This window comes from Psammomys obesus, unplaced genomic scaffold (genome assembly GCF_907164565.1).
Source record: "Psammomys obesus unplaced genomic scaffold, mPsaObe1.curated_primary_1811, whole genome shotgun sequence".
Taxonomy (NCBI): domain Eukaryota; kingdom Metazoa; phylum Chordata; class Mammalia; order Rodentia; family Muridae; genus Psammomys; species Psammomys obesus.
Genome location: NW_026594418.1, coordinates 2,791,165 through 2,815,948, shown reverse-complemented (window position 1 = coordinate 2,815,948; position 24,784 = coordinate 2,791,165). Strand labels below are relative to the sequence as shown.

The 24,784-nt window shown below is 38.7% G+C and overlaps 1 protein-coding gene across 1 annotated transcript in view; it reads right to left on the bottom strand.

The window, feature by feature from the left end:
* Tusc1 (tumor suppressor candidate 1) overlaps positions 1–24,784 on the bottom strand; it is a 26,716-nt gene that overhangs the window by 1,563 nt on the left and 369 nt on the right. The window contains exon 2 of the mRNA XM_055618957.1: positions 3–320. Within this exon, the coding sequence (XP_055474932.1) occupies positions 3–320 (318 nt within the window). The remainder of the gene's footprint in view (positions 1–2; positions 321–24,784) is intronic.

The window sequence follows — 24,784 nt, the reverse complement described above, 5'->3', positions numbered from 1 at the left end:
GCGGGCGGGCTCGGGGCCCGGCCGGGCGCTCGGGCGCGGGCAGAGGAGGAAGGGCGGCGGGCGGCCCTGGCGGAAGGCCAGGGGAGGCCGGGAGGCGGCTCGAGCCGAGGCGTGTCCTCGGCCGAGCGGCCCCCCCGGGCCTGTGGTCGCCGGGCGGCTCACACACGACGCCCCCGGGGAGCGCTGCTCCGCTCGGCCCCTGTCCGCGCCGGCAGAGCCTTGTCCTCCGCGGGCTGCTGCTGCCACCGCTTCCCAGCGGGCCAGGCCGCTGCGGGAACACGCCCGCCTCGTCCCGCTCTCCGCCGGGGCTGACTTTGCGACTTAGGAGGCAGCCCCTGAAGTAATGAAATGAGTTTCTGAGACTGCTGCGGAGCACGTTGATTCGATAATTACAGTACTTGAAACCTACCTGCTTAGCCACGCCCGTGCTTAAGAAACACAAAGCATTATTGGGCTGAGCACCTGCCTTTAGGTGCTCCAACAGGTAGCACGCCAAATACTGGAAGAAAATCCCTTTCTGAACAGCCTGTACGAACTTTATGACTCATATATTCGACTAGAATATATGAGAAGGCTTATTTATTCAAGGTATTTATGCAGAAGGCTCCAAACAGTCTGGAAACAACTGGATACCTGCCGTTAGGTGAAGCACCTTACTTCTTTTCCTAAGGATCTCGACCTACCAAGGCCCTGAATTGTTGAAAAATAAGAATTAGATACTGAAGTCAGAATCTCTGTGGTAGCTAGAATCTGTGTTTCAAACAAGGATCTGCTTGATTTTTAGGTTCCATGAGATCCCCCCAAACCGCCGGTGCAAGGAAATGACAGGTAGTGTGTAGGAGAACTAGAGTTCAAATAAGTGGCTAGGAAAACAAATAGTTATGCAATTATTATCCTTTAATTTTTCCAACTTAAATGCTAAAATAACACAAATTTACTTAAGCTCCAAACAGTCATTTCAGGAAATAACAAATATGTCTCGGGAATTTAGTAGGTTTAACAAAAGTATCATACTGGATTTGCATTAGAAGCAGGCAGTATACTTTGCAGATAGAACCTGACTCCTGTAGACTACTGAGCCCAAAATATGTTGTTCCTTAGCATATCCTTAGAGTGCAACAGGGAATTCTAATGTGATAGAAAAGATGATTCCGTCTTGGGTTTGGACATAAGAGTCTGGAATAAGTGCATACTTCACAGTAAAGTATAATAAAAATGTAGCACAAATCACTGCCTACATATTATAAATTAGGTACCAACTATCTTTATTAGCTTTGCTCCTTTTATCCCATTTATAAAAGTATAATATTTTGCTACTTTCAAGATTCAAGTTGTGCTCTTTTTCTTGTACAGTAGCTTAAATATTTCACTGTCTATTATGTTTTGCTAAAGAACATTGGCCCTGGTTGATAGGAGGTCGGGCCTCTATGCTTTCTGCTTTAGACCCCACCCAACTTCTCGGTACTTTAGTAATGTTAAATATCCTATCAAGCAGATACAACTGATGAGACAATCGCAGTTTATATTGCCAGTCTAATACAGCAAATAATTATGTTAAAAATGTGGTGTTGCAATAGGGGTAAAAGAAGAAAATATATAAGCTATGAGAGCTGTTAGGAAAAGAAGTAAGACAGCTTTGTTTCATGAGCAAATGTTTCCAAAGAGCAGCATCACTGTCTGTTTCCTGGTTGAAAGCCTCTAAGAACACAGGTCATTCTTTTCCTGACAGCACAGGCCTTAGGCTCTTTAACTGTTTAATAAAAAAGACATAAGAAAAGGCAATAGTGCTGGGATGGCTGGCCTGCCTACAGGGGAAGAGCGCAAAAAGGGAGGATTCACCTACAGTAACCTTCTCTAATAAATGGAACCGTTGTATTTCAAGTGAAAAGCTGTGGTGAATTCGGGTGAACTACTTCAACTTTTTGTTTAAATATTATCAAAGATCACTTCTACAAGACTCCTAAATGAGGTGTGGAATTAAAACCCAGGTAGTAAGTCACTTAGAGTAGTTGCCCTTGTTACTCACCTGAAAAACACAATCTTTAACATCATAAGGTCTTACTTGGTTACCTTTCCCTTATGCCCCATGCCTATTGTTATTCAACAACCTAGCTTTTGTATTTAAGAGCAGTCTCTTAGCCAGGCCTGATGACACATGCCTCTAATCCCAGGACTCAGAGAGACAGAGGCAGGCAGACTGCTATGAGTTGGAGGGCAGCCTGGTTGGTCTACAAAGAGAGCCCAGAAAAAAACATGTCTTGGAAACACCTCTCCCCCAAACCCCCCCCCCCAATTTTTTTTTTTAATTGCAGTCTTCTAAGCTGGTAAACAAATTAATTGATGAAGAAATTATCTGATTGTGCTTTTTAGACTATAATGCTTCAAAATACTTTTGTAAGATTCCCTGCACTCTGCCCAAAGTTTGGCCTAAGTCTCACCATCTGCTTTGATAACCTGCTGAGGCCCTCTGTGGTGGCTCCTGTCCTGTACCCTGTTTTCTCCCTCTTCCAATGCCTATCCCATTTGCTTTTCTGAATGATGATTGAACATCTTATTCAGGGTCCTCCTTCTTGTTTAGCTTCTTTAGTATGTTCATCCTGTATTGTATGTGTAATATCCACTTATAAGTGAGTATGTAGCATGTGTGTCTTTCTGTTTCTGGATTACCTCACTCAGGATGAAAGACATGGAGGGGACAGGAGTTCCACAAGGAGAGCAATGGAACCAAAAATCTGGGCACAGGGATCTTTTCTGATACTAAGACTCCAACCAAGGACCATGCATGGAGATAACCTAGAACTCCTGCACAGATGTAGCCCATGGCAAATCAATCTTCAAGTGGGTTTCCTAGTAAGGTGAACAGGGGCTGTCACTGACATGAACTCAGTGGCTGGTTCTTTGATCACCTCCCCTTTAGGAGGAAACAGCTTTACCAGGCCACAGAAGAAGACAATGCAGCCAGTCCTGATGAGACCTGATAGGATAGGGTCAGATGGAAGGGGAGGAGGACCATCCCTATCAGTGGGCTGGTGGAGGGCAATGGGAGGAGAACAGGGAGGAAGGGCTGGATTGGAAGGGGATGAGGGAGGGGCTACAGCTGGGATACAAAGTGAATAAATTATAACAAATAAAAATCCAGAAAAAAATACTTTTATATATCCCGTATTAAGAAAATCCTGTATGTCAGCATATTGGAATGAAGTTTTTATTTGGCCAGTGCTTGACTATTTGCTTAGTTTTTCTCAATGCAACATTTGAATGTACTATTGACTATATTTATAATGTAATGATCCAAGCATGATTACAATAGTGCCCTTTGAGAAGAGTTATCAGAGGCCTTGTTTCAAACTCTGATTCTTCCCCCTGAGACATGGGGAAAAGGTAGCCATCTCTGCAGTTTGAAGGATAACCTTCACCTGGGGACTGAATCAGCAAGTTTTTACCTTGATCTTAGACTTGTCTTTCAGTTTAAGTACATTTATTAGTAAATAATCAGCCTGAGCTGATAATTTTTCTGTTTTTATCTTGGTCATAGGGATTGTAAAGAATGTTAATCTAAGTCAGTTCAAGGTAGATTCTGCAGCTTTAGAGAACAGATATAATGGTTATAGTCCTATATTTGGCCTCAGTAATGGATAATTTTGCATGTCAACACAACAGGATCTATAATCAACCTAGAGGCATGTCTTTGTACAGATATATGGGAGCTGTTCCAGGAAGGAGTTAAGTGGAGATGGAACTGTCCAGAATGTGTGACACATTGTCGGTGAAGGACCAGATATAAAGAGGTCCAAAAAAAGAGAGACCCTTCTTACTTGTCTGCCCTTGCTTCTTGCTGGTGAGTGTATTTATCCTTTTGTTTTGTTGTTGGTGGTGGTGCTGCTGCTGCTATTGCTGTTTCTGTTTCTGTGGGTGCTGCTATTTCTGTGGCTGTGTTTCTTTACCAGGCCCTTGCTTCTTCAGCTTTCCAACACAGACTGAAGGCCATCAACTCATCAGTAATCCTTCAGACCTCCAGTGTTGTTTTGGGGTTACTGAGCCTCCCAGTTTCATGGACTGAACAGTTCTCATGCTCTCTGCTTCTCCAGCATGCTTGAGCTAGTTAATTTTATGTCATCTTGACAGAAGCCAGAGTCATTTGGGAAGAAAGAACCTCAGTTGAGGAAAGACCCCACCTGTGGGCAGTCCTGTAGTGCATTTTCTTGATTGACGATTGATGTGGATAGACCCAATTCACTGTGGTCAATGCCCCTCAACCCTGAGCTGGTGGTCCTAGGTGCTATCATCAAGCACACCATAGGAGCGTGCTAATAAGTAACATTCTCCTGGCTTCTGCCTCTAGGACCCTCCTTTTTGAGTCCCTGATGTGACTTTCCTAAGTGATGGATTTTGCAATATAACTGAAAGCTGAAATAAACCTTTTCCTCCCAAGTTGTTTTTGATCATGGTCTTTTATCACAGCAGTAGAAGCTCTAACTAAGACAGCACTGATGACCACTGTTGGAATACCCAGCTCCTGTGGCATAAGCCAATCTAATAAATCCATTTTTATACTTCAGTCTAATACTTGTGTTCCACTAGAGAATTCTAACACAGTATCATATACAGTGTTATAATATGTTCAAGAATATTTGACTCCATGTGAATCCTGAGATTGTGAAGTGTAAGAACCTGTCCTTGGTTTGGTGTGGTTCAGTCCTAACACACCCCTTTACTCCAAGAACTTTTATTTATTGTAAACAGGTGATTATGGTGTGGCTCAGCCCTAGCACACACCTTTAATCCAGAGCTTTCTGTACATAGGATTTAATAAATTTAACCCTAGGCCAAGAGGTGGAGTAAGAAACCGGCTGACAGAAATTAAGTAGAAAGGAGGTACTTTGAGAGAAGTATTTTTATGGCAGCGTGGAGAAGAAGAAAGAGCTCTTTGGCTTTTAGCTTTTGGCTTTTTCCTCCTGGGCTGTTGAGTGAGGTAGCAGGCCTTTTCCTCATGAGTCCCCAGTGGAGCTAGCATGCTTTGGGCTTTGACTTTTGAATTTTTAGTTTTTTTCCGTCAAGGTGAGAGCAGAGTAGGAAGATAAGCTGGGTGCTTCCTCTGCCTCTCTGAGCTAGCAAGCTTTCACCCTAGCATCTGGCTCCGGAGTTGTATTGGTAAAATCTAATGGTTGGGATTTTCTTTTTCCTTTTCTTTTTCTTTTTTTCACAATTGTTAACAAATATTTATTCAGATTTAATATTGAATATTGAACTTCAGTCAATTTATTTATTTATTTATTTATTTTTCTTTTTTTTTTCAGTCAATTTATAAGTGGCACAATAAGTGAGTGATTAAGGTCTACTAAAATTTGCTATTCCTAAGTTCAACACATTCAATTTTTAATAACAATAACACAAGTAATAATTAATATTATTCTAACACAATATATATAATCAATATATATTCAAATAATGATATATATATATATATATCAAGACATCATTGTTATAAACCATAAATATATACAAGTGTTATTTACCAATTTTACCTCAATGAAAAAAAAAGAAATGTTGGTAAAATAATGCTTCTAATCAATAGCTTTTAACCTGATACTTTAATTCTTTATTTTGTCTTATATCATAAATATTTCTCATTTAAAAGAGCCTTCAACAACAGGTGAACTCCTGGATTTAAGGAACTACTTCATAGTGTGGAGGTAGAGATGGGATTGAAGGTAAAAGAGGCAGAGAGAGAGAGAAAACTAGTTCTTAAATGACTGAAAGACTAAAAGCATTAATTCATTTATTCTGTGTTATTCTATATAACTTTTATTTTACTTTTTGACCTCAGGGTTAGGGTATTTGTAAGAGACAAAGATTTAGGTAGCCTAGGCTGGCCTTTAATTCCCTTTGAGGAGCTAAGGCTGTTCTTTTATTCCTAAACCTCTTGTTTCCACTTTCCAATGTTCGACACTACCTTCAAAAATTCAGGAGCTAAGGAAGGAAGACCAAGATCCTATCTCAAGAAAAATCAGTTACTAGGTAAAACTGGTAACTATATGTCATTCTAATATGTTAATACATTTTGCTAATTGAAGTTTACTCAGAGAATTATGTAGTTTGTTGGCCGTATTCAAATTGAAGTAGGTCCTGGCTGGCAGTGATTCTTAGTAATAAACTCTGTTAAAAACTAATATTAATATATACTAATGTTTTATATAAGAGTATTTTACATGTACTTTAAAACTGTAATGAATTTTAAATGTGTCTGGACTGGGACACATTCAGTATTGATAAATACCACACCCTTGCTAGTTCTATTGCCTAGGGCAGTCTCCTAAAACCATGGTTTACTCGCTTGTCACTTACGAATAAAGATAGGATCTACTTTTGGGGGTTTGTGTGAAGACATGTATACCTTAAACAGAGGAAGCTAATAAGAGGTTTTCAATAACTCCTGCATATTATTATTTCATGGTTTAACTTTATTATATGAAGTAGACAGTTGTAGAATGATTTCTTGTGAATAGTCAATGCTGTTTAAAACCCTCATTTGAGTTACTTCACAAAGGGCCTACCCTAAATATAAGATGCTGTCCCACTGGTAATATGATTCTTATTTCTTGATGGTTCTCATTAAGTGTTTGGGTTTTAAAATCCATATTCCGTAAGCCCCGAGTACTGAGGAGTTTGGTTAATCACATTCTGAGCTTCATGTTTGCTAATATTCTCCCTGAAGCCCTAGCTGAGCTTGGTTCATTTTCTGGGAGCAGATTTATTAGGTCTATGAAGAGCAAGTATCGATGCTCAGGAGTGTGAAGACCTCTTTATTGGAATAATTACTGGAGAGTTAGGAATTGTAAATATTGATTGCATTTATTTAGTCTTTTGATACGGGCAAAAAATATTAAAAGCCATCAAACACCAGTTTTGTCCTTCGACAGGATCATTTAATTCTGGCTACAGGGAAAACTATGACAAAAACAAAAGCAGTGTGACTTATCTGTCTTAATTAGCGTACTTTCTATACAAAAGGAAATACCTTTCTTTAAGGTTGATATAAACCACTAACAAAACTAATAAAAGCAGGTAGATGTGACACAGTCTAGCATAAAATAATGGAGCCGAGAGCATAAGTTATCCATGCAAGATAATTGACTAAACCATTGTCCTACATATACTTTTTAAAGTGAGCAATGTCTTTGTTAGTTTTACATCACTGTTTCATACTACATTTTTAGATTCACGTTATTCCTTAAGGAATCTAAAACTGTTTTATCCATTAACCATATGTGCATTTTATAATGCAGTTTTTAAATTAGTCCCTAGCTTATAGTAGTCATAATTCCAATGTGCCTCAGTTACATGTAGCTCTCAGAGGTGTGTGTGTGTGTGTGTGTGTGTGTGTGTGTGTGTGTGTTTGTATACACTCATGCGTGGGGTACAGTGAACTCCTGTTGGCACAGAAAGGTCTTGTGGACAGAAATGGGACTAGTCATGTTCTGCACTCCCCACTCAAATTATTGGCTTCAGCTTCAGTAGCCATGTTGAAATTGATAGTATGAATAGTTACAAGAGATTTCCAGAATTTTACTATATGTACAAGTCCATTATCAGCTAACAGTTTTCTTGTAAGCAGATACATGAATGTCCATTCTATTCTTAAATGTACACGTCTGCGCTAGTATTTGATGGTAATTTAACACAACATAGAGTCACATAGAAGATACGGGAGTTTAAATGAGAACTGTCCCCCATAAACTCAGCAGTTGAGTATTTGATCCCTAGTTAGTGGCACTTCTTTTGGAAAAGCTAATGGGGTATGGCCTTGCTAAAGGATGTAGGTTGTGGAGGAAGGGACTAGAGAGATTAAAGCTTCTCTCATGTTCTAGTTTTTTCTCTGCTTCATGCCTGCATTTGAATATAAGAGCTCTTAGTTTCCAGATCCTGCTGTTGTGCCTGCCACTGGATGCCATGTTTCCCTATTGTGAAGGACTCTTAGTCATCTAAAACCATAAGCTCAAATAAACTTCTTTTCTACAGGTAGCCTGTGTCCTATCAGAGCAATAGAAAAGGAAGGGATATACCTAGGAAGAGCTAACCTCAAGGGACTGGCTTGATTTAGGTTGATCTCTGGGTATGTATACAGACATTGTAATTGATGGTGGAGATCCCAGCCCACTGTGGGTGGTTCCAGGCGGTGTTGGGCTACATACAAAAACTATCTGGAATAGTCAAAGAGCAGGGCATCAAGCAACATTCCTTCATAGTTTCTACCTTATGTTCCTGTCCTGCCTGAGTTCCTGCCCTGACTTCCTTTACTGATGAACTGTGACTTGGAAACTTAAACTGAATAAACCTTTCTTTCACAAATCTGCTTTGATGTTTTATCATAGCAGCAGAAAATAAACTAGAACAATATGTCACTCATGTTAGTGATTCTGCCTCCATCTGAGTTCCAGAGTTGCACATGACTCCGGAATTGGAAGTAATTGGAATGTTGGAAAACCCTCACAGTTACACCTAATATAATCATGAGATTAACTCAGAAAGAGTGTGAAAATAAATACTTTAGATGTTCTTTTGGTCCTCTGTTTTACTATCAGAGCTCTTCCATTCAAGTGGAAGTGTAAGTTTGTAGTTCTGGATATTAATAAAAACCTCTCGTTTTTGGATATTAAGGAGCTAATGCAATATAACTGAAAACTATAAATTATTCTCATTCCTGTCATGTTCCATTCCTTGAGTAAGAGTAAGCAGCCTATGAAGAGCAAGTATGGAGAAAACTGATCTTTGCTTTCTTCCAGTCTGTACTTGGCTTTAAGTTTTGGTTACTATTTTTAGCTCTTTGACAGGCAGTAACAGTGGTAAACCAAAAGCCAAGCTCAAAGATAAGAAAATAACAGGTGGTACTCCAGATTTTCAGCATTGGATCTCAGGTGCCAGGAGTTACATGCAAACCTGCCCTCTGCATACTTGTGATGTGTCAACCCACACTGTTTCCCAGCTCAGGATATTCTGTTGTCCTCATATACTCTGGCTTTGGTGTTAAACTCTGTTTAGCCTTTTTCCATGAAATGACCTTAACTTCTGGGGATATTGTCCTTTGGAGAATAGTAAAGGTAGTTATATACGTTGCAGGCTAGTCAGACTCCAAAACTGGGAGTTACTCTCAGTGCAGCCTTGTCAGTGTGCAGCAGAGTCATCTCCCAGGAACATTTAACATTTAGATTTACCCAGGCAGCAGGCCTTTCTCCCACAGATGCCAAGAGGTTCTAGACAATTTTCATCACATTCCACTCTCTTCATCTACAGCTTGTAGCTTAGTTATCATTTACTTAATGTTAAATATCCATTTATAAGTGAACACATACCATATTTACATATCATATTTATCTTTCTAGGTCTAGGTTACCTCACTCAGGGTGATTTTTTTTTCCTACCTCTATCCATTTGCCTGGAAATTCCATGATGTCATTTTTTAATAGCTGAGAAATATTCCTTTATGTAACTATACCACATTTTCTTTATCCATTCGTTTGTTGAGGGACATCTAGATTGTTTGCAGTTTGGGGCTATTATGAGTAAAGCCACAATTAACACAGTTTAGCAAGTCTTCTTGTGATAGGATAGAGTGTTTTTTGGGTAGATACCCAGGAGTGGTATAGCTGGGTCGTGAGGTAGATCGATTCCCAACTTTCTGAGGAACTGCCATCCTGATTTTCATAGTGGCTATACAAGTTTGTACTTCCACCAGCAATGGAGGTGTGTTCCCCTTGCTCCACATCCTCACCAGCATGAGCTGTCACTTGTATTATTGATCTTTGCTATTCTGACATGTGATGTCTGTATGTAGAAGAATGCAAATAGATTAATGCTTATCACCCAAAATATGTAAAAAACTCAAAAAAACTAGATATCAAAAACCCAAATAATTCATTTTAAAAATTGGATACAGGGCTAAACAGAGATTTCTTGATAGAGGAAACTAAAATGGATGAGAAACACTTAAAGAAATTTTCAACATCCTTAGCCATCAGGCAAATGCAAATAAAACGACTTGGCATTTCATATTAAACTTTTGAAATGCAAGCTAGCTCTCCAGACTTCTCTGTTTCAACAAGCAGTCCTACCATGTATGTAACTGTTGACTAAGGCGACCAACTTTGATTGCTCTAAATTCCTTGCCATTCTTTCACTTCACATAATAACTACCTTAAACAATACATTTCTTCCTGTTAAGTATACTTGATTTTTCTCAGCATTTTTCTTTACGTCAGATTAATTCAAACCAGTATCACATGTCACCTGGTTTATGCATGAACTGTTTTGCTGTTCCCAATATTTATCTTTTTATACCCATGATTCACAGAGCAGAGCTTTGCAAACATAAATGTGTACATGCTGCTTACCCACATAAAGCTGTCCAAGGTTTTTCTATTATGTAACTGAGAAAGTCCAAACACCTTTCGTTTTGTATCCTGGATTACAAGTCCTGTCTGACTTTAGCCTGTGTCTTAATACCTATCCCTTTGTGTTATATCCTGCTTTATACTCTAACTGGCTGGCTTCTGGAATAGCGAGGTTGAATAAAGAGTATTTATAATGTGGTAGTCACTATAATATGGGAATTACATGTGATAGGAAATGAGCTAATGATGTTTTTTGTTTTTTTTTTATTTCTGGCATAATCCAGTCATTTTATTTTTGCTTATAGTGAGTTAGATAACCCTAAGTATATTGCTGATTGAGTTGTGGGTGTTAATGAGAAGAGTACAAATTCTGATATGTTTTTGAGCTAAAACATATAAGTAAAATTAATATAGGGCATCAATTTGCACTTTGATATTTTTATTGTTACCATCTGTTTAAGTCTAAGTTGGACTAATTATTGTTGAACAGAGATTAATCAATTGTTAATTAGATGATAACAGTAAAAAATACTGCACTTGGGCATGAGCTAATTAGAGTAACTGTAGATAGCTTTACTGTTCCAAAGCAGTCAAATGTATTTACATTCTTTTTTTTTTTTTCAAAAGGCCTCATGTTTTAATGTTTCAGGTTTTGTTTTGTTTTTCATTAGGGGCATAGAGAATAAATGTGTTTTGAAATTGTTAATTGAAATAGAATAAATAGTACAGGAGTTATTGCAACAATACTCACGAAATACATTGCTATTCCTAGCGGCATTTCACTGGGAAGAGGTTAATGCTTTTAGTCTTTAACTTAAAAAAGCTAATGCTTTAGTTTTATAATGACATTATAACAGGTGTTGCTTAATTTTCAAAGTGCTTGAGTAGAGCTAGGTTGGGTGTGATGGGTGAAGAGCTATGAATGGATCTGTACTTTTCAAACTTGTCCCTAGTACAGGCCTGGTTGGTGAATGCAAAGGTTGCTTGATTCAGATAGCCTAGAATTGGCAGCTTTTAGGGTCTACTAATGGGACCACTCAAGAATGTAGTGAAACTGACACATTGGTTGGTGTTCCTGTGTCTCTAACATATAGCTTGTTGTATTGTTTCTCCCTTGGAGACTGTGAGCATTCCATTCCATCTCCAGGCAGCATACTCTGCTCCCACCATATGAGACTGCCATTGCTTACCAATTCTTCTGCTCCCAAATACTCCCTTCATTAGTATTCTTCTTATGACTTAAATATCTTGTTATCTAACAACTTATTCTATTTATTTCAGGAAGTTAAAACTAATTTCAAGAGTATTTTTTGTATTATCATTGATGCTGGTTTGTGTATCCCATTGGAACACAGATCAGTGCCCATTAGTCTGTTCTATGATTTATGTATCTCCTCCACTAGTTTTTAAATCATATGAAATGGAGACTAGATTTGATGCTTTTATACCTTTACATTATCTAGGACAATGTCAGTGCTTGGGAAATATTTGTTGAATAACTGAGTGAATCCTTGGTATATAAAGATTCTCAATTATCTTAAGTTGCCTTAATAAACTAATCTATTCAGTTAAATTTTTCCAAAATGAAAACACGAACACTGTTGACATTAATGTTTGTAAATGTACATCTTTAGCTTAATCATAATGTCCAGATTCAGAGAAAGATTGAAGTCATGCAGACAGCAATCTGTCTGACTATTGTAGAACCCGGTGTGCAGTAAAATTATTATTTTTTAAAGTATTCACCATGGAGTTTACCTAGTTTTTTAAAGCAATTTGGGTTTGGAGAAATAATACGTCATTTTCTAGTTACAAGTACAACAGCAGCTATGAGCACACACACACACACACACACACAAAAAACACTTTCTATATTTTAAACATGCCCTTTATCATACCCTGTCACTGGATTCTCCACTATGAAACCTGAGGTAATATTTAAGGGGAAAACCGACAAACAAGCAGATAATAACAAAATGGCAAGAGAACATTTTAAAAACAAGTCAAAACAAATACCTGACCATCAAGGAACATAGCATGAGGAAAAATACAAATTTCTTTTTAGCCCTCTGAAAATTCACTAGAATAAACTCACCAAGGCAGGTTATATAGAAAAGTCATTAAATTAATGTACAAAAAAGAGAGAGAATTACATGAGTGTGGTTATCCATGAGTCCTAAGTCATTCTAAAAAGTCTATGCACCTCATTTTCTAAACCAGGTATTGAGGAAAGAAAGGCTAAATGCAAGGAGGGGCAAGTGAATTCTAAGAGAATTTGGCAGGCTTGGTGAACATGTAATGGCACAGGACAGAGTGCATTGAACCCACAGAACAATGTGCTCTAAATGAGTCTCTGCAGGAAAGGAAAGACAATGGAATGTGACAAGTATCCAGGTGTATTGACAGACCCCATCTTTCTGTTATGCCAGTTTAGTCTCTCTGGTTAATGAGCTCTCACTAAAAAGAATGAGTGTGTTTCTCTTTTTGCAAATCTAAGTCAAGTTGATAAAGAACGTTCCAAAATAACTGATTGGCCTGTTCTTTGATCACCTCCTCCTGAGGGGGGAGTAGCCTTACCAAGCCACGGAGGAAGACAATGAAGCAACTCCTGATGAGACCTGATAGACTAGGATCAGAAGGAAGGAGAAGAGGACCTCCCCTATCAGTGGACTTGGGTGGAGAAGGGGGAAGGAGAGTGGGATTGGGAGGGAAGGTAGGGAGGAACTACAGGGGAGATACAAAGTGAATAAACTGTAATTAATAAAATAATAATAATAATAAAAGAACTTCCCAAAAAGCCTCCCCCTGGATGGAAAGGAGAAACCAGTTAAGGTCCGAGGACCATCTATGCTGACGTGTATTCTAAGGCCCCTCCACATTTTTAAAGACTAGTCGTTAGGGTATTACTTCCTGGACTCCAACACTGACAAATAGAGTTGCTGAAGTTAAGTTCCTGAAGTCATCCACAACTTGGCTGTTAGAAGGAAGCCATATGGTGAGTATTCCCGCTAAGAAAATGGTATTTACATGAGATTGTGTGGGGAAAAAAAAAAAAAAGAATAAGATGTAGCAAATAGGCATGTTACTCAAATGAGATCAATCAAAGGGAAAAATATTATCTAACTCATACATCAGAAATGGAATTCACACATAATTGAGAAGGAATTAGAGGTGGTATGATATAATATTATATTTCAATTTTTCTCAAGTATATTTTGCTAGATATACTATAACTTCTGTGGCGGGGTTAAGATATTCTATTACCCTTCAGTCTTTATCATTCAGGTTATAGAAACAGTGAGGCCACTAATTTTAGTGTCTTTTGTAAGCAATTCACAAAGCAGAATTGAACCTGGTCCTGGTCTTTCAAGGCAGCACAGTTTGTAAACTGGGAAGTTATAGTACTTGAATGTAGCTGTCCACTGTCTTAGTGACAGTCAACAGAAATAGCTCTTCGCATATTAATTTCAAATAAATTTTATAAAAATCATTGATTGTGTTTCCTAGATTCATAATCTCATAAATTATCTCACATGAAAAATTTGCTTTAAATGTCATAGGTGGAGAATATGTAGTCATTGAAAAATAATATATGTATTTAAAAATCATATGAAAGAAGGGGGAATTAGTAAGATCTGGAGAGGACAGGACCTCCACAAGGAGAGTAACAGAACCAAAATATCTGAGCACAGGGGTCTTTTCTGAGACTGATACTCCAACCAAGGTCCATTCATGGATATAACCTAGAATCCCTGCTCAGATGTAGCCCATGGCAGCTCAGTCTCCAAGTAGGTATCCTGGTAAGGGGAACAGGGACTGTCTCTGACATGAACTCAATGGCTGTCTCTTTGACCTGCTCCTAAGCCCCCCACCCCGAGGGAGGAGCAGCCTTGCCAGGCCACAGAGGAAGACAATGCAGTCAGTCCTGATGAGACTTGATAAGCTAAGGTCAGATGGAAGGGGAGAAGGACCTCCCCTATCAATGGACTTTGATAGGGGAATGGGAGGAGATGAGGGAGAGAGGGTGAGATTGGGAGGAAATGAGAGAGGGGGCTACAGCTGGGATATGAAGCAAATAAAATGTAATTAATGTAAAAAATAAAAATTTAATTAAAAAATAAATAAAATTCAAAAAAATAATTATTTCCCCTTACAACTGTATATTTTTATGCATGAGTATTTTTGAATGGTATTGATGCATGTGTGTTTGTATGTTTAAATGGATATGGGCACATGTGTGTGGAGGTAAGTAAGAGTGTGGAGGCTCAGAGTTGATGTCAGGTTTCTTCTTCCATTACTCCCTACTTGACTGCTGCAGGGTCTCTCAGTGAGCCTAGAGATCATGGAATCAGTATGTCTGGATAACCAGCCTACCCTAGGGATAGCCTGTCTTCACCTTTCAACTCAGGGCATCGTGTGCAGGCACCCACGCCACCCACTTGTTCTGAAGACTGGAACTCTGGGCTTAAAGTTTTTGTGCAGAGCACATTTGACACACAACCATCTCCCTAGACTTACCTGTAATTTGTGATGTGTAATAATAATAGAAATATATTCGTTTACTCCAAGTAATTGGATTTAGTTTTTACAATTACATGACAGAGTTGACCATTTGCTTGCCTTTTTTGCTTATTACTGAGAGATATACCATAACTGACAAGTTCTTTAATAGAGCATCCGTGTTCTTCCAAGGAGAAAGATGAGAAAAACACATCCCAATCGTGAACCCTATTGTCAAAGCAAGAAATTCTGCAACCTTTCCTTTGAAAGACTAAAGATAAATGATTTCCTTACTCCTGATATCAACAAACAAACAACAAAAGCCAAATCTCTCTTAAAATCCTCTTAAACGTCACAGATTAAGTCTGTCAGCGGTGCCTATTGTTGCTCTGAGATTTGGAGGTTTCATGGGAGAAGCCAGAAGGAACGCTGTCTGCTTTAACAGCTTTGACTTAAAAACAGAATTTGTTTCTCAGTCACCTCACAAGCAAAAGGTGTCTGTCTAGGGATAAGACAAAGGGTGTCAGAACAGAGCAATCTATCTGAATATGACTTAAGGGAAAAGACTGTTCAAATTGAGAAAAATAAAATAGTTGAAGTCTGTAGAGCACCAGGACAGACATTTTGTCTGCTAACAGGAATGAGAGACTCAATGGGAAGTGTTGCGAAGTGCAAATGTGTTTTATATTCGTGTAACAGGGAATGTGCTACTTGGTTTGTTTCTTTGCTTATCTTTAAAAGTATTATGTGACAGCTTGGTAGATGTCATTTCTATCTGTTCTTTCCTGCTTTGTGTACACAGAAAGCTGCTTCTGTCCAAGGAGGTGAAGGGAAGAAGGCTTTCTTTTTTTATTTTTATTTTTTTATATTAATCACAAGTTATTTACTTTGTATCCCGGACATAGCCCCCTCCCTCATTACCTCCCAACCCCACCCTCCCTCCCTCATCTCCTCCCATGTCCCTTTCCAAGTCCACTGATAGGGGAGGTTCTCCTCCCCTTCCATCTGACCCTAGCTCATCAGGTATATTCAGGACTGGCTGCAATGTCGTCCTCTGTGGCCTAGCAAGGCTGCTCCTCCCTGGGGAGTGGGGGGAGAGGGAGGAAGGTCAAAGAGCCAGCCATTGAGTTCATGTCAGAAGGCTTTTTTATGGCTACCAACATTACTGGGGACACTGGGGGAAGCCATTGAAGTCTTCCAAGCCTGCCTGGTCAGGTATGGTAGAGCTGGAAACCATTCACAGACAGTGTTTCCTCTTCCTGGCCTGAAAGATCAGGTCCTTGTTCACAGTGTATTCTATACTGTCTGTAAGTCCAGTTCTAGTGTCTTGTTACCAATATTGCATTGTAGCTCATGGAAATGGGTTATAACTACTGATGTACGTAGATCCCTCTGCTCAGCTGGAAGCTTTCCAGTCATCAAGGATTGACAATTCCCATTAAAAAACACTTTCGCATAAGTTTAAAGAGAAATCAAGTGAGTTAAGTGAGATGTTCTGAATTTTGGTGGGTAATGTCATGTTAGAGAAATAACAGCCTTATTAAAAGTTTGTATTCTTTCCCAGTTGTGTTTCTGGTCCATAAGAACTGTCATTGTTTTCCATTCCCCATAAATTTTAATGTAATCAAAATTTTAGATATGTATCAATAACCAAAATCCTTATTATGTTTTCAGAATATTCTGTGTGTGGCCTCATGCTGAATGACAAGCAAAGAAATAAGTTTCTTAGAATTTCCAGTCCAACTTTGTGGTTCATCTAAGTATGGATTTGTCAGAAACTATATGTTCTCCAAGTAAGCAAAAAACAATTCTTCTCTTTTATTTTTCTGTCTTATTTCCATGCAATTCTATTCCCACTAAACTGAAACTCACAGGGTTTTGTTCTTCTTGATAAAAATTACAGTAGAAACCCTAAACTGATATGAAAATTTAAATACATAAGAAAAAATAGTGTTGCAGTGATAGTGATCAGAGATGTGTACTGAGCACTTCAGCACCAATATGCTTCCTTTTAGCATATTAGAAAGCCTGACTTTTATTCATTTTTTTATCCCGGAAGGTGCTTGTATGCCCTGACAGTCTTCAGATTTGCCCTGGCATGAACAATATGCCCTCTAGTGGCTCTTCTTGGAGCTCAACTGAGACACTGAAAAGCTCCAGCAGTCTTTGATCACATTAATTTATGAAAATGTCACTCTGTGACCCTGGCAAATTACAGTTCAGTTTTATAGTAAGCAATTATTAGCTTCTAGCTCTTCAAGTTGTGTTTTTGTCTTATGCTCTAGACATGATGTCGCTGTGAATGTCACATTCAAGACAAAGATATGACAAAGGATCGGGTCTTTCAAGTAAATAGAGATTTTCTTCATGTTCATTAACACGCATGCATGTTAATCACAAACTTCTAATCGGGTCCTCTCTTTATATTCATAACTTATGGAAAGAAAAGTAGTGAATCCAAAAGTGACACCTAAGGTTTCCCATACCAATTAAAATAATCTGATTTTATCTTCAAAAGAAACGTAGTCTCTGTCTCCATGGTGTTTACAGTGAATAGGGTAGAATGACATTTCAAACCAGGGTTACATAAGGTTATCATTCTTTTATAATACTTTTCATGAAAGCATAAGAACCTGAGTTTGAAACTCAGCACTGACATTAAAGCCTGGCATGGAAGCACGTTGCATGCAACTCCAGCACATTGGAAGAAGAGATAGGAAGATCTTTCAGGGTTGAATAGTCAGACAGCAGAATGGGTGAGCATCACTTGTTAGATATATGTCTCAAAAATTAGGATGGGAAGCAACTGAGGAGTACTGAGCAATACTTTGAACCTGGTTAACCCTCTCTCGTGGTCACACTGAAGAATGTGTTTTGAGTAGAGTCTGGTTTCAGGCACTGATGATAATAGATCTTCCCTCTGGATGTCTCAAGAGAAGCTGAACACACATTAGAGCCCATTGAGTTACTGCTTGCATTTTCCTTTTCCGTGTTTTCATAACCCATTTTCACAAGTTTTATCTAACATTCCCAATGAATTAATTATGCACAACAGTGAATAATGCATAGTATGTAATGACATACATTTTAACCATGTATGTCATTCATTGTCTGTGAAATACCAGAATTCATACAAAAAGAATAAATGTGAGCACATAACTAAAACAAAAACTTCACAGAGCAGTGCTTAGCCTTCCATATATTATACCTCTTGGTTTTTTAATTTCTAATTTAATCAAGGAAAACATTTCACTTAAACTCTAATAATACAGTGTAATCCCCAAGTTTAACACATAATACCAGACACTCAAAGCATTGTACTATATTATATAACTTGTAGCAAAGATGATTCTAAAATCTAAAGTATATTTTATAAATAATCATAGTGATATGAATTACATTTTTGCTACATAATTGTAGTTTCCAATGAATGCAGATACGGTGGTTTAATAAGCACATTTTGAGTACATGAATGCTTATTTTCACAGTTCTTTTCCTCTTTGTTTAATCATTTCATTAGGAATTTTTAAGGAAAGTGAAAATTTGGTAATGAAAGTCATTTAGATTAAGATGTGGTAAAGTGGCAAGCAATTGGAAATGCTAAGAAAAAATAGTTCTATTTCGGAATTTAAGGGGTCTTGGCAAATATTTGTAATTTGTTGTTTTTTATTTTTATGTTGCTGGAAATTGAAAGTGTGTGTGTGTGTGTGTGTGTGTGTGTGTGTGTGTGTTAAACATTAGGTGTCCTCCTCAGTTGTTTCCCATCCTAATTTTTGAGACATATATCTAACAAGTGATGCTCACCCATTCTGCTGTCTGACTATTCAACCCTGAAAGATCTTCCTATCTCTTCTTCCAATGTGCTGGAGTTGCACGCAACGTGCTTCCATGCCAGGCTTTAATGTCAGTGCTGAGTTTCAAACTCAGGTTCTTATGCTCTCATGAAAAGTATTATAAAAGAATGATAACCTTATTCCCTGAAGTTATAGATTTTAATTCTTCATGTGAAGAACATAGAAAAAGTCCTACACAAGTTCTATGCAGAAGGACAAAGAAAAACTCCTTAGATGGAAAATCCTTGATAAATCATTTCGTAAGCTAACGTAAACCCAAACCCCAAGAGAGATGTTATTTGTAAATTTATCAACTTAAAAGAGAAGACATATTAAAGTACTGTACTGCTACTAAAGAACTGAGATGTAAAGGAAGAGTGCCTGCAAAATAAGTTTGTAGAAGTTTACTCAGGCCCAAGCCCAGTATTTTATATGTGGGCTGTTTCAGGGTACCAAGCGGAGGGTTTAGCTACTTTTTATTCATATAGCTATGAAACCCTTGACAGGGAACAAAGAGGTTTACAATCACATCATATAAAGAGTAGCAAAATAATAGAAAAACTTTTAAGAAGTTATTTGATAAAATGTCTCCTTAGATGCCGAAAAAGCATTTGACAAAATCCAACACCCATTCATGTTTAAAGTCTTGGAGAGATTAGGGATACAAGGCACTTACCTAAATGTAGTAAAGACAATATACAGCAAAGCCTATAGCCAACTTCAAACTAAACTGAGAGAAAGTTAAATCAATCTCACTGAAATCAGGGACAAGGCAAGTCTGCCCATTCCCTCTATTTCTTTTCAACATAGGACTTGAAGTCTTAGCTAAAGCAATAAGACAACTGAAGGAGATCGAGGTGATACAAATAGGAAAAGAAGAAGTCAAAGTATCACTATTCGCAGATGATATGATAGTATACATGAGTGACCCCAAAAATTCAAGCAGAGAACTCCTTCAGATGATAAACACCTTCAGCAAAGGGACTGTAAAAAAATTAACTCAAAAAAAAATCACTATCCCTCTTGTATACAAAAAACAAAAGAAATCAGAGAAACAACATCCTTAACAATAGCCACAAATAACATAAAGTACCTTGGTGTGACGCTAATCAAGCAAGTGAAAGACCAATTTGAAAAAAACTTCAAATCTCTGAAGAAAGAAGTCTAAGAAGATCTCAGAAGATGGAGAAATCTCCCAGTTCAAGGATAGGTAGGATTAACATAGTGAAAATGGCCATCTTGCCAAAAGCAATCTACAGATTTAATGCAATGCCCATCAAAATACCAGCACAATTCTTTACAGATCTTGCAAGAACAATTCTCCAATTCATATGGAGAAACAAAAACCCCAGAATTGCCAAAACAATCCTGTAGAACAACAGATGTTCTGGAGGTATCTCCATCCCTTATCTCAAGCTGTACTATAGAGCAATAGTAATGAAAACTGCATGGTACTGGCATAGAAACAGAATGGTGGATCAATGGAATTGAATAGAAGACCCCAAAATAAACCCACACACCTACGGATACTTGATTTTTGACAAGGAAGGCAAAACCATACAATGGAAAAAAGGCAGCATCTTCAACAAATGGTGCTGGTTTAACTGGATGTCTACATGTAGAAAAATGCAAATAGATTCATATTTATCACCCTGCACAAAACTAAGTCCAAGTGAATCAAAGACCTCAACATAAAAATAGACTCACTAATTCTGTTAGAAGAAAAAGTAGGGAAGAGCCTTGACCTCATTGACACAGGAGACAACTTTCTGAACAGAACACCAACAACACAGGCTCTAAGAGCAACAATCAATAAACAGGATCTCATGAAAATGAAAAGGTTCTGTAAAGCAAAAGACACTGTCATCAGAATAAAACGACAGCCTACAGACTGGGAAAGGATCTTCACCAACCCTATATCTAACAAAGGGCTAATATTCCTACTTGTTGCCCGTTTAATTCCTTCTCTTATCGTATTGCTCTAGCTAGGTTTTCAAGCACTATTTGAGAGAACCTAAAGGAAACTCAAAAGCAGATAAACACTTTTAGCAAGTGGCAGGCTAAAAAAATTAACACACTGTTTTAGTTACATTTCTATTTCTAGGAAAAGACATCATGGCCAATGAAATTAGTTCATTTTTTTCTTCATTTGTTTGTTTATTTGTTCATTTTACATCCCAAACACAACCTTACTCCCTACTCTCCTTCCAGTTTTTCCCTCCCATCCACTTCTGTCATACTCCCTTTCTTCCCCCAGTACCAACCCACCCTGGTATGTGAAGTAGCATCAGGACTAAGTACCTCCTTTTTAACTGAGGCAAGGCAAGGCAAGGCAGCCCTGTTAGGGAAATAGGATCCAGAGGGAGACAACAAGAGTCCAGGTCAGAGACAGTTCCCCCTCTAATTCTCAGGGGATCCACTTGAGGGCCAAGCAGCCCATCATCTTCGTATGTGTAGGGGGCCTAGGACCAGTCCATGCATGTTCCTTGGTTGGTGATTCAGTCCCTCTAAGCCTGCATGGGCCCAGGTTAGTTGGCTATGTAGGTATTCTTGTGTTATTGACTCCTCCAGCTCCCACAATCCTTCCCCTAACTCTTCCGCAAGACTCCCTGAGTGCTGCCTAATGTTTGGCTGTGGGTCTCTGAATCTCTTTTCATTATCTCCTGGATGAAGCCTCTCAGATGACAGTTATGCTAGGTTCCTTTCTGCAAGCATAGCAGAGTATCACTAGCAGTGTTAGGTGTTGGATCTTCCCATAGAGAGGGTCTCAATTTGGAACAGTCATTGGCTGGCCATTCTTCCAAGATACCTTTTATCCCTACACATCTTGTAGGCAACACAAATTTTTGGTTGAGGGTTTTGTGGGCATGGGGAGAGTGGAAATGGGTGGTGAGAGGGTGGGAAGAGAGAATGGAAGTTGGTGTTGTGGCATCTGTGGGACAATCCGGAGACCTATAATGAGGGAGGCCCTAGGAAGATATAAAGGTAATCCTAGCTGAGACTCCTAGCAGTGGGAGATACTGAGACTGAAGTGACCACAACCTATAGTTAGGAGGGACTTTCAGTGGAGGGAGGGAAATAGCAACCCACCCACAAAACCCTCAAAAATCATTGAATTGAGTTGAAAGATTGCTTACAGTTTCAGAGGATAAGACCATCATGGTGAGGAGCACAACAGCAGGCAGGCATAGTGCTGGAACACAGCTGAAATCTTCCATCTTATTCACAAGTTGGAGGCATAAAGAAAGAAACTATGCCTGGCATGGGTGAGCTTTTGTAAGCTCTACGCATACAAAAATTAGTAGCCTTCCTGTGTACCAAAGATGGTGGCAAAGACAGAAAGGAAGGAAGGCAGGTAGGAAGGAAGGAAGGAAGGAAGGAAGGAAGGAAGGAAGGAAGGAAGGAAGGAAGGAAGGAAGGAAGGAAAGGAGCAAACTGCAAACCTTGGGAAAAATGTAGCCAAGGAAATAAAAAACCTCTGCAATGAAAACACTGTAAGAAAGAAACACTTTAAATCACTGAAGAAAGAAATTGAAGAAGACACTAGAAGGTGAAAAGACTTCTCATTTACTCGTGTATTTGCAGCACTAATATTTTTAAAATGACTATTCCAACTCAGAATTTTCCAAATTAATACAATCCAGATCAAAATGACTACTTGGTTTTTCACAGAAATAAAAATAAATAAATAAATGAAAATCACATGAAGAACAAAAGACTTCAAACAAATTAATTTTGAAAATAAGAATACTGCTGTAAGGGGATTGAAGCAGATGCAGAGACTCACAGCTTTGGACAAAGAGCAGGGAGTCTTATGAAAAAAGGGGGGGATATAGAAGAACCGGGAGGGGACAGGAGCCCTACAATGAGACCAACAAAACCAAAAATGCTGGGCCCAGGAACACTTCAGAGACTGATAGATCAACCAAAGACCATGCATAGAGAGGACCTATACACCCTGCTCAGATGTAGCCCATAGACAGCTTAGTCTCCATGTGGGTTCCCTAGTAAGGGGAGAAGAGACAGTCTCTGACATGAACTCAGTTGCCTGCTCCTGATCACTTCCCTCTAGTAGGGCAACCCAGCCAGTCCACAGAGGAAGAGGATCTAGGCAGTCCTGATGGGTAGTCCTGATAAGCTAATGTTAGACAGTAGGGGAGGAGGACTTCTCCTATCAGTAGACTAGGGGAGAGAAATAGGGGAGGAAGAAGGAGGGTTGGTAGGACCAGGAAGAAACAAGAGAGAGGGCTACAATTGGGATACTAAGTGAATAAATTGTAATAATAATAATAAGGATAATAATAAATTTAAAAAATAACACTGCTGTTAATTATCACAGTTTCTGGTTGCAAGTCATACTGCAGAGCCATAGTAATAAAAACAGTCTGACATGAATGCTGCAAACAGAACTTCGCTCCATTGGAAGAACAATACTTACTCTTAACTGCTGAGCCATCTCTCTAGCCCCAAGCTATTATAGGATTAACATATGAAATCACAAGGAGATGTGATAACTAAAATTGAGGAATTTCTAAAAGTTAAGAATGCCCAACAATGAAAGTAGAACTCACTGCTTTGCATTTGAGTTAAAATGATGAGCTGTAGGTTAACTGTCCATTCTTTGGGAGTATCAAAATGAGATTTCTGCTCTGAGTTCGGTACCTGATCAGATTCTCTGTGCAACTAAATCCTATAATTTATATTCTTGCTATCACTGTTCAGAGTCTGCCTGTCCATGGCAAAATCCCTGGTCTCCAAGGACCATGTAGCTCATTCTCTACTGATAAAAGAATGAGTCCCCCCAGCCACTTGATAATTGACAGATAGGGAAAAAGATGATGTGCATCCAAACTAGTATACATTTTCCATCTTGAAAAAGAACTAGAAATAAAAAGATCAAAAAAAGAACTAGAAATGAAAAGCCAGATGATCTTAAATAACCTAGTCATTAACCAGGCAATGCTAACTTTAAAATGAATCTCTCAAGAGATTTGACCTCTGTGATATTTTTCTTGTTTTATTATCCTTTGTGTTTCTTGGTTTCTGTTTGGTGTTAGGTAAATTGGATGAGTTAGATAAGGTCTCAGTTGGTAGCCCAGGTTGCTTTGTGTATGTTATTTTTAAATACAATATTTATTTTAGTTGCAATTCCATTGGATGTTCAAATCTTTTTCACCTACCCCAAACACAGCGTACAGTGATTCATCACACATCTGTGGGAAGTAAATATACACGGTGTATTTTTAGAGAAGCAAATATGTGTGCATGCTTTCCCAAAACAAGCACATTTAAACTGGATCTGAAAACAGGCACGCTTCAGCCTTGACCACTTGTGTGCTAGTTTTCATATTTAGAACCTTCATTTCCATGCTAACATTTTCAGATCAACTCCCACCTAAACTGACAGATTCAATGGCGCATAATCCTATATTCTGTATAGTATTTGATTAAAAAAACAAAACAAAACAGAAGTCCTGTGAATGAAAGTTGAACGCTGGTAATTCTTCTTTGTGGCTTTAATTGTTTTTGTACTAATGTAAAAAAAAAAAAAAATTGTGTGTCCCTTAATACTCACTTCTAGTTCATCTAGGAAATGTTCCGTTACTGTGCAGGAGAGTCAGATTGATCACTGGTAAAGATAAGAAAGGAAGAATAAGAATAAGCCCTGCAGCCAGGCAGTGGAGCATGTCTATAATCCCAGCACTTGGGGAGGCAAGGCAGATCACTGTGAGCTCAAGGCCAGCCTGCTCTAGAAAGTGAGTCCAGGACAGTCAAGGCTACACAAAGAAACCCTGTCTCAGGGGGGAAGAAGAAGAAGGAGGAGGAGGAGGAGGAAGAAGAGGAGGAGGAGAAGGAGATGAAGGAAGGAGGAGAAGGAGGAGAAGGAAGGAGGAGAAGGAAGGAGGAGGAGGAGAAGGAGGAGGAGGAGGAGGAAGAGGAGGAGGAGGAGAAAGAAAGAGGAGGAGGAGGAGAAGGAGAAGGAGGAGAAGGAAGGAGGAGGAGGAGGAGGGGGAGGAGAAGAAGAAGAAGAAGAAGAAGAAGAAGAAGAAGAAGAAGAAGAAG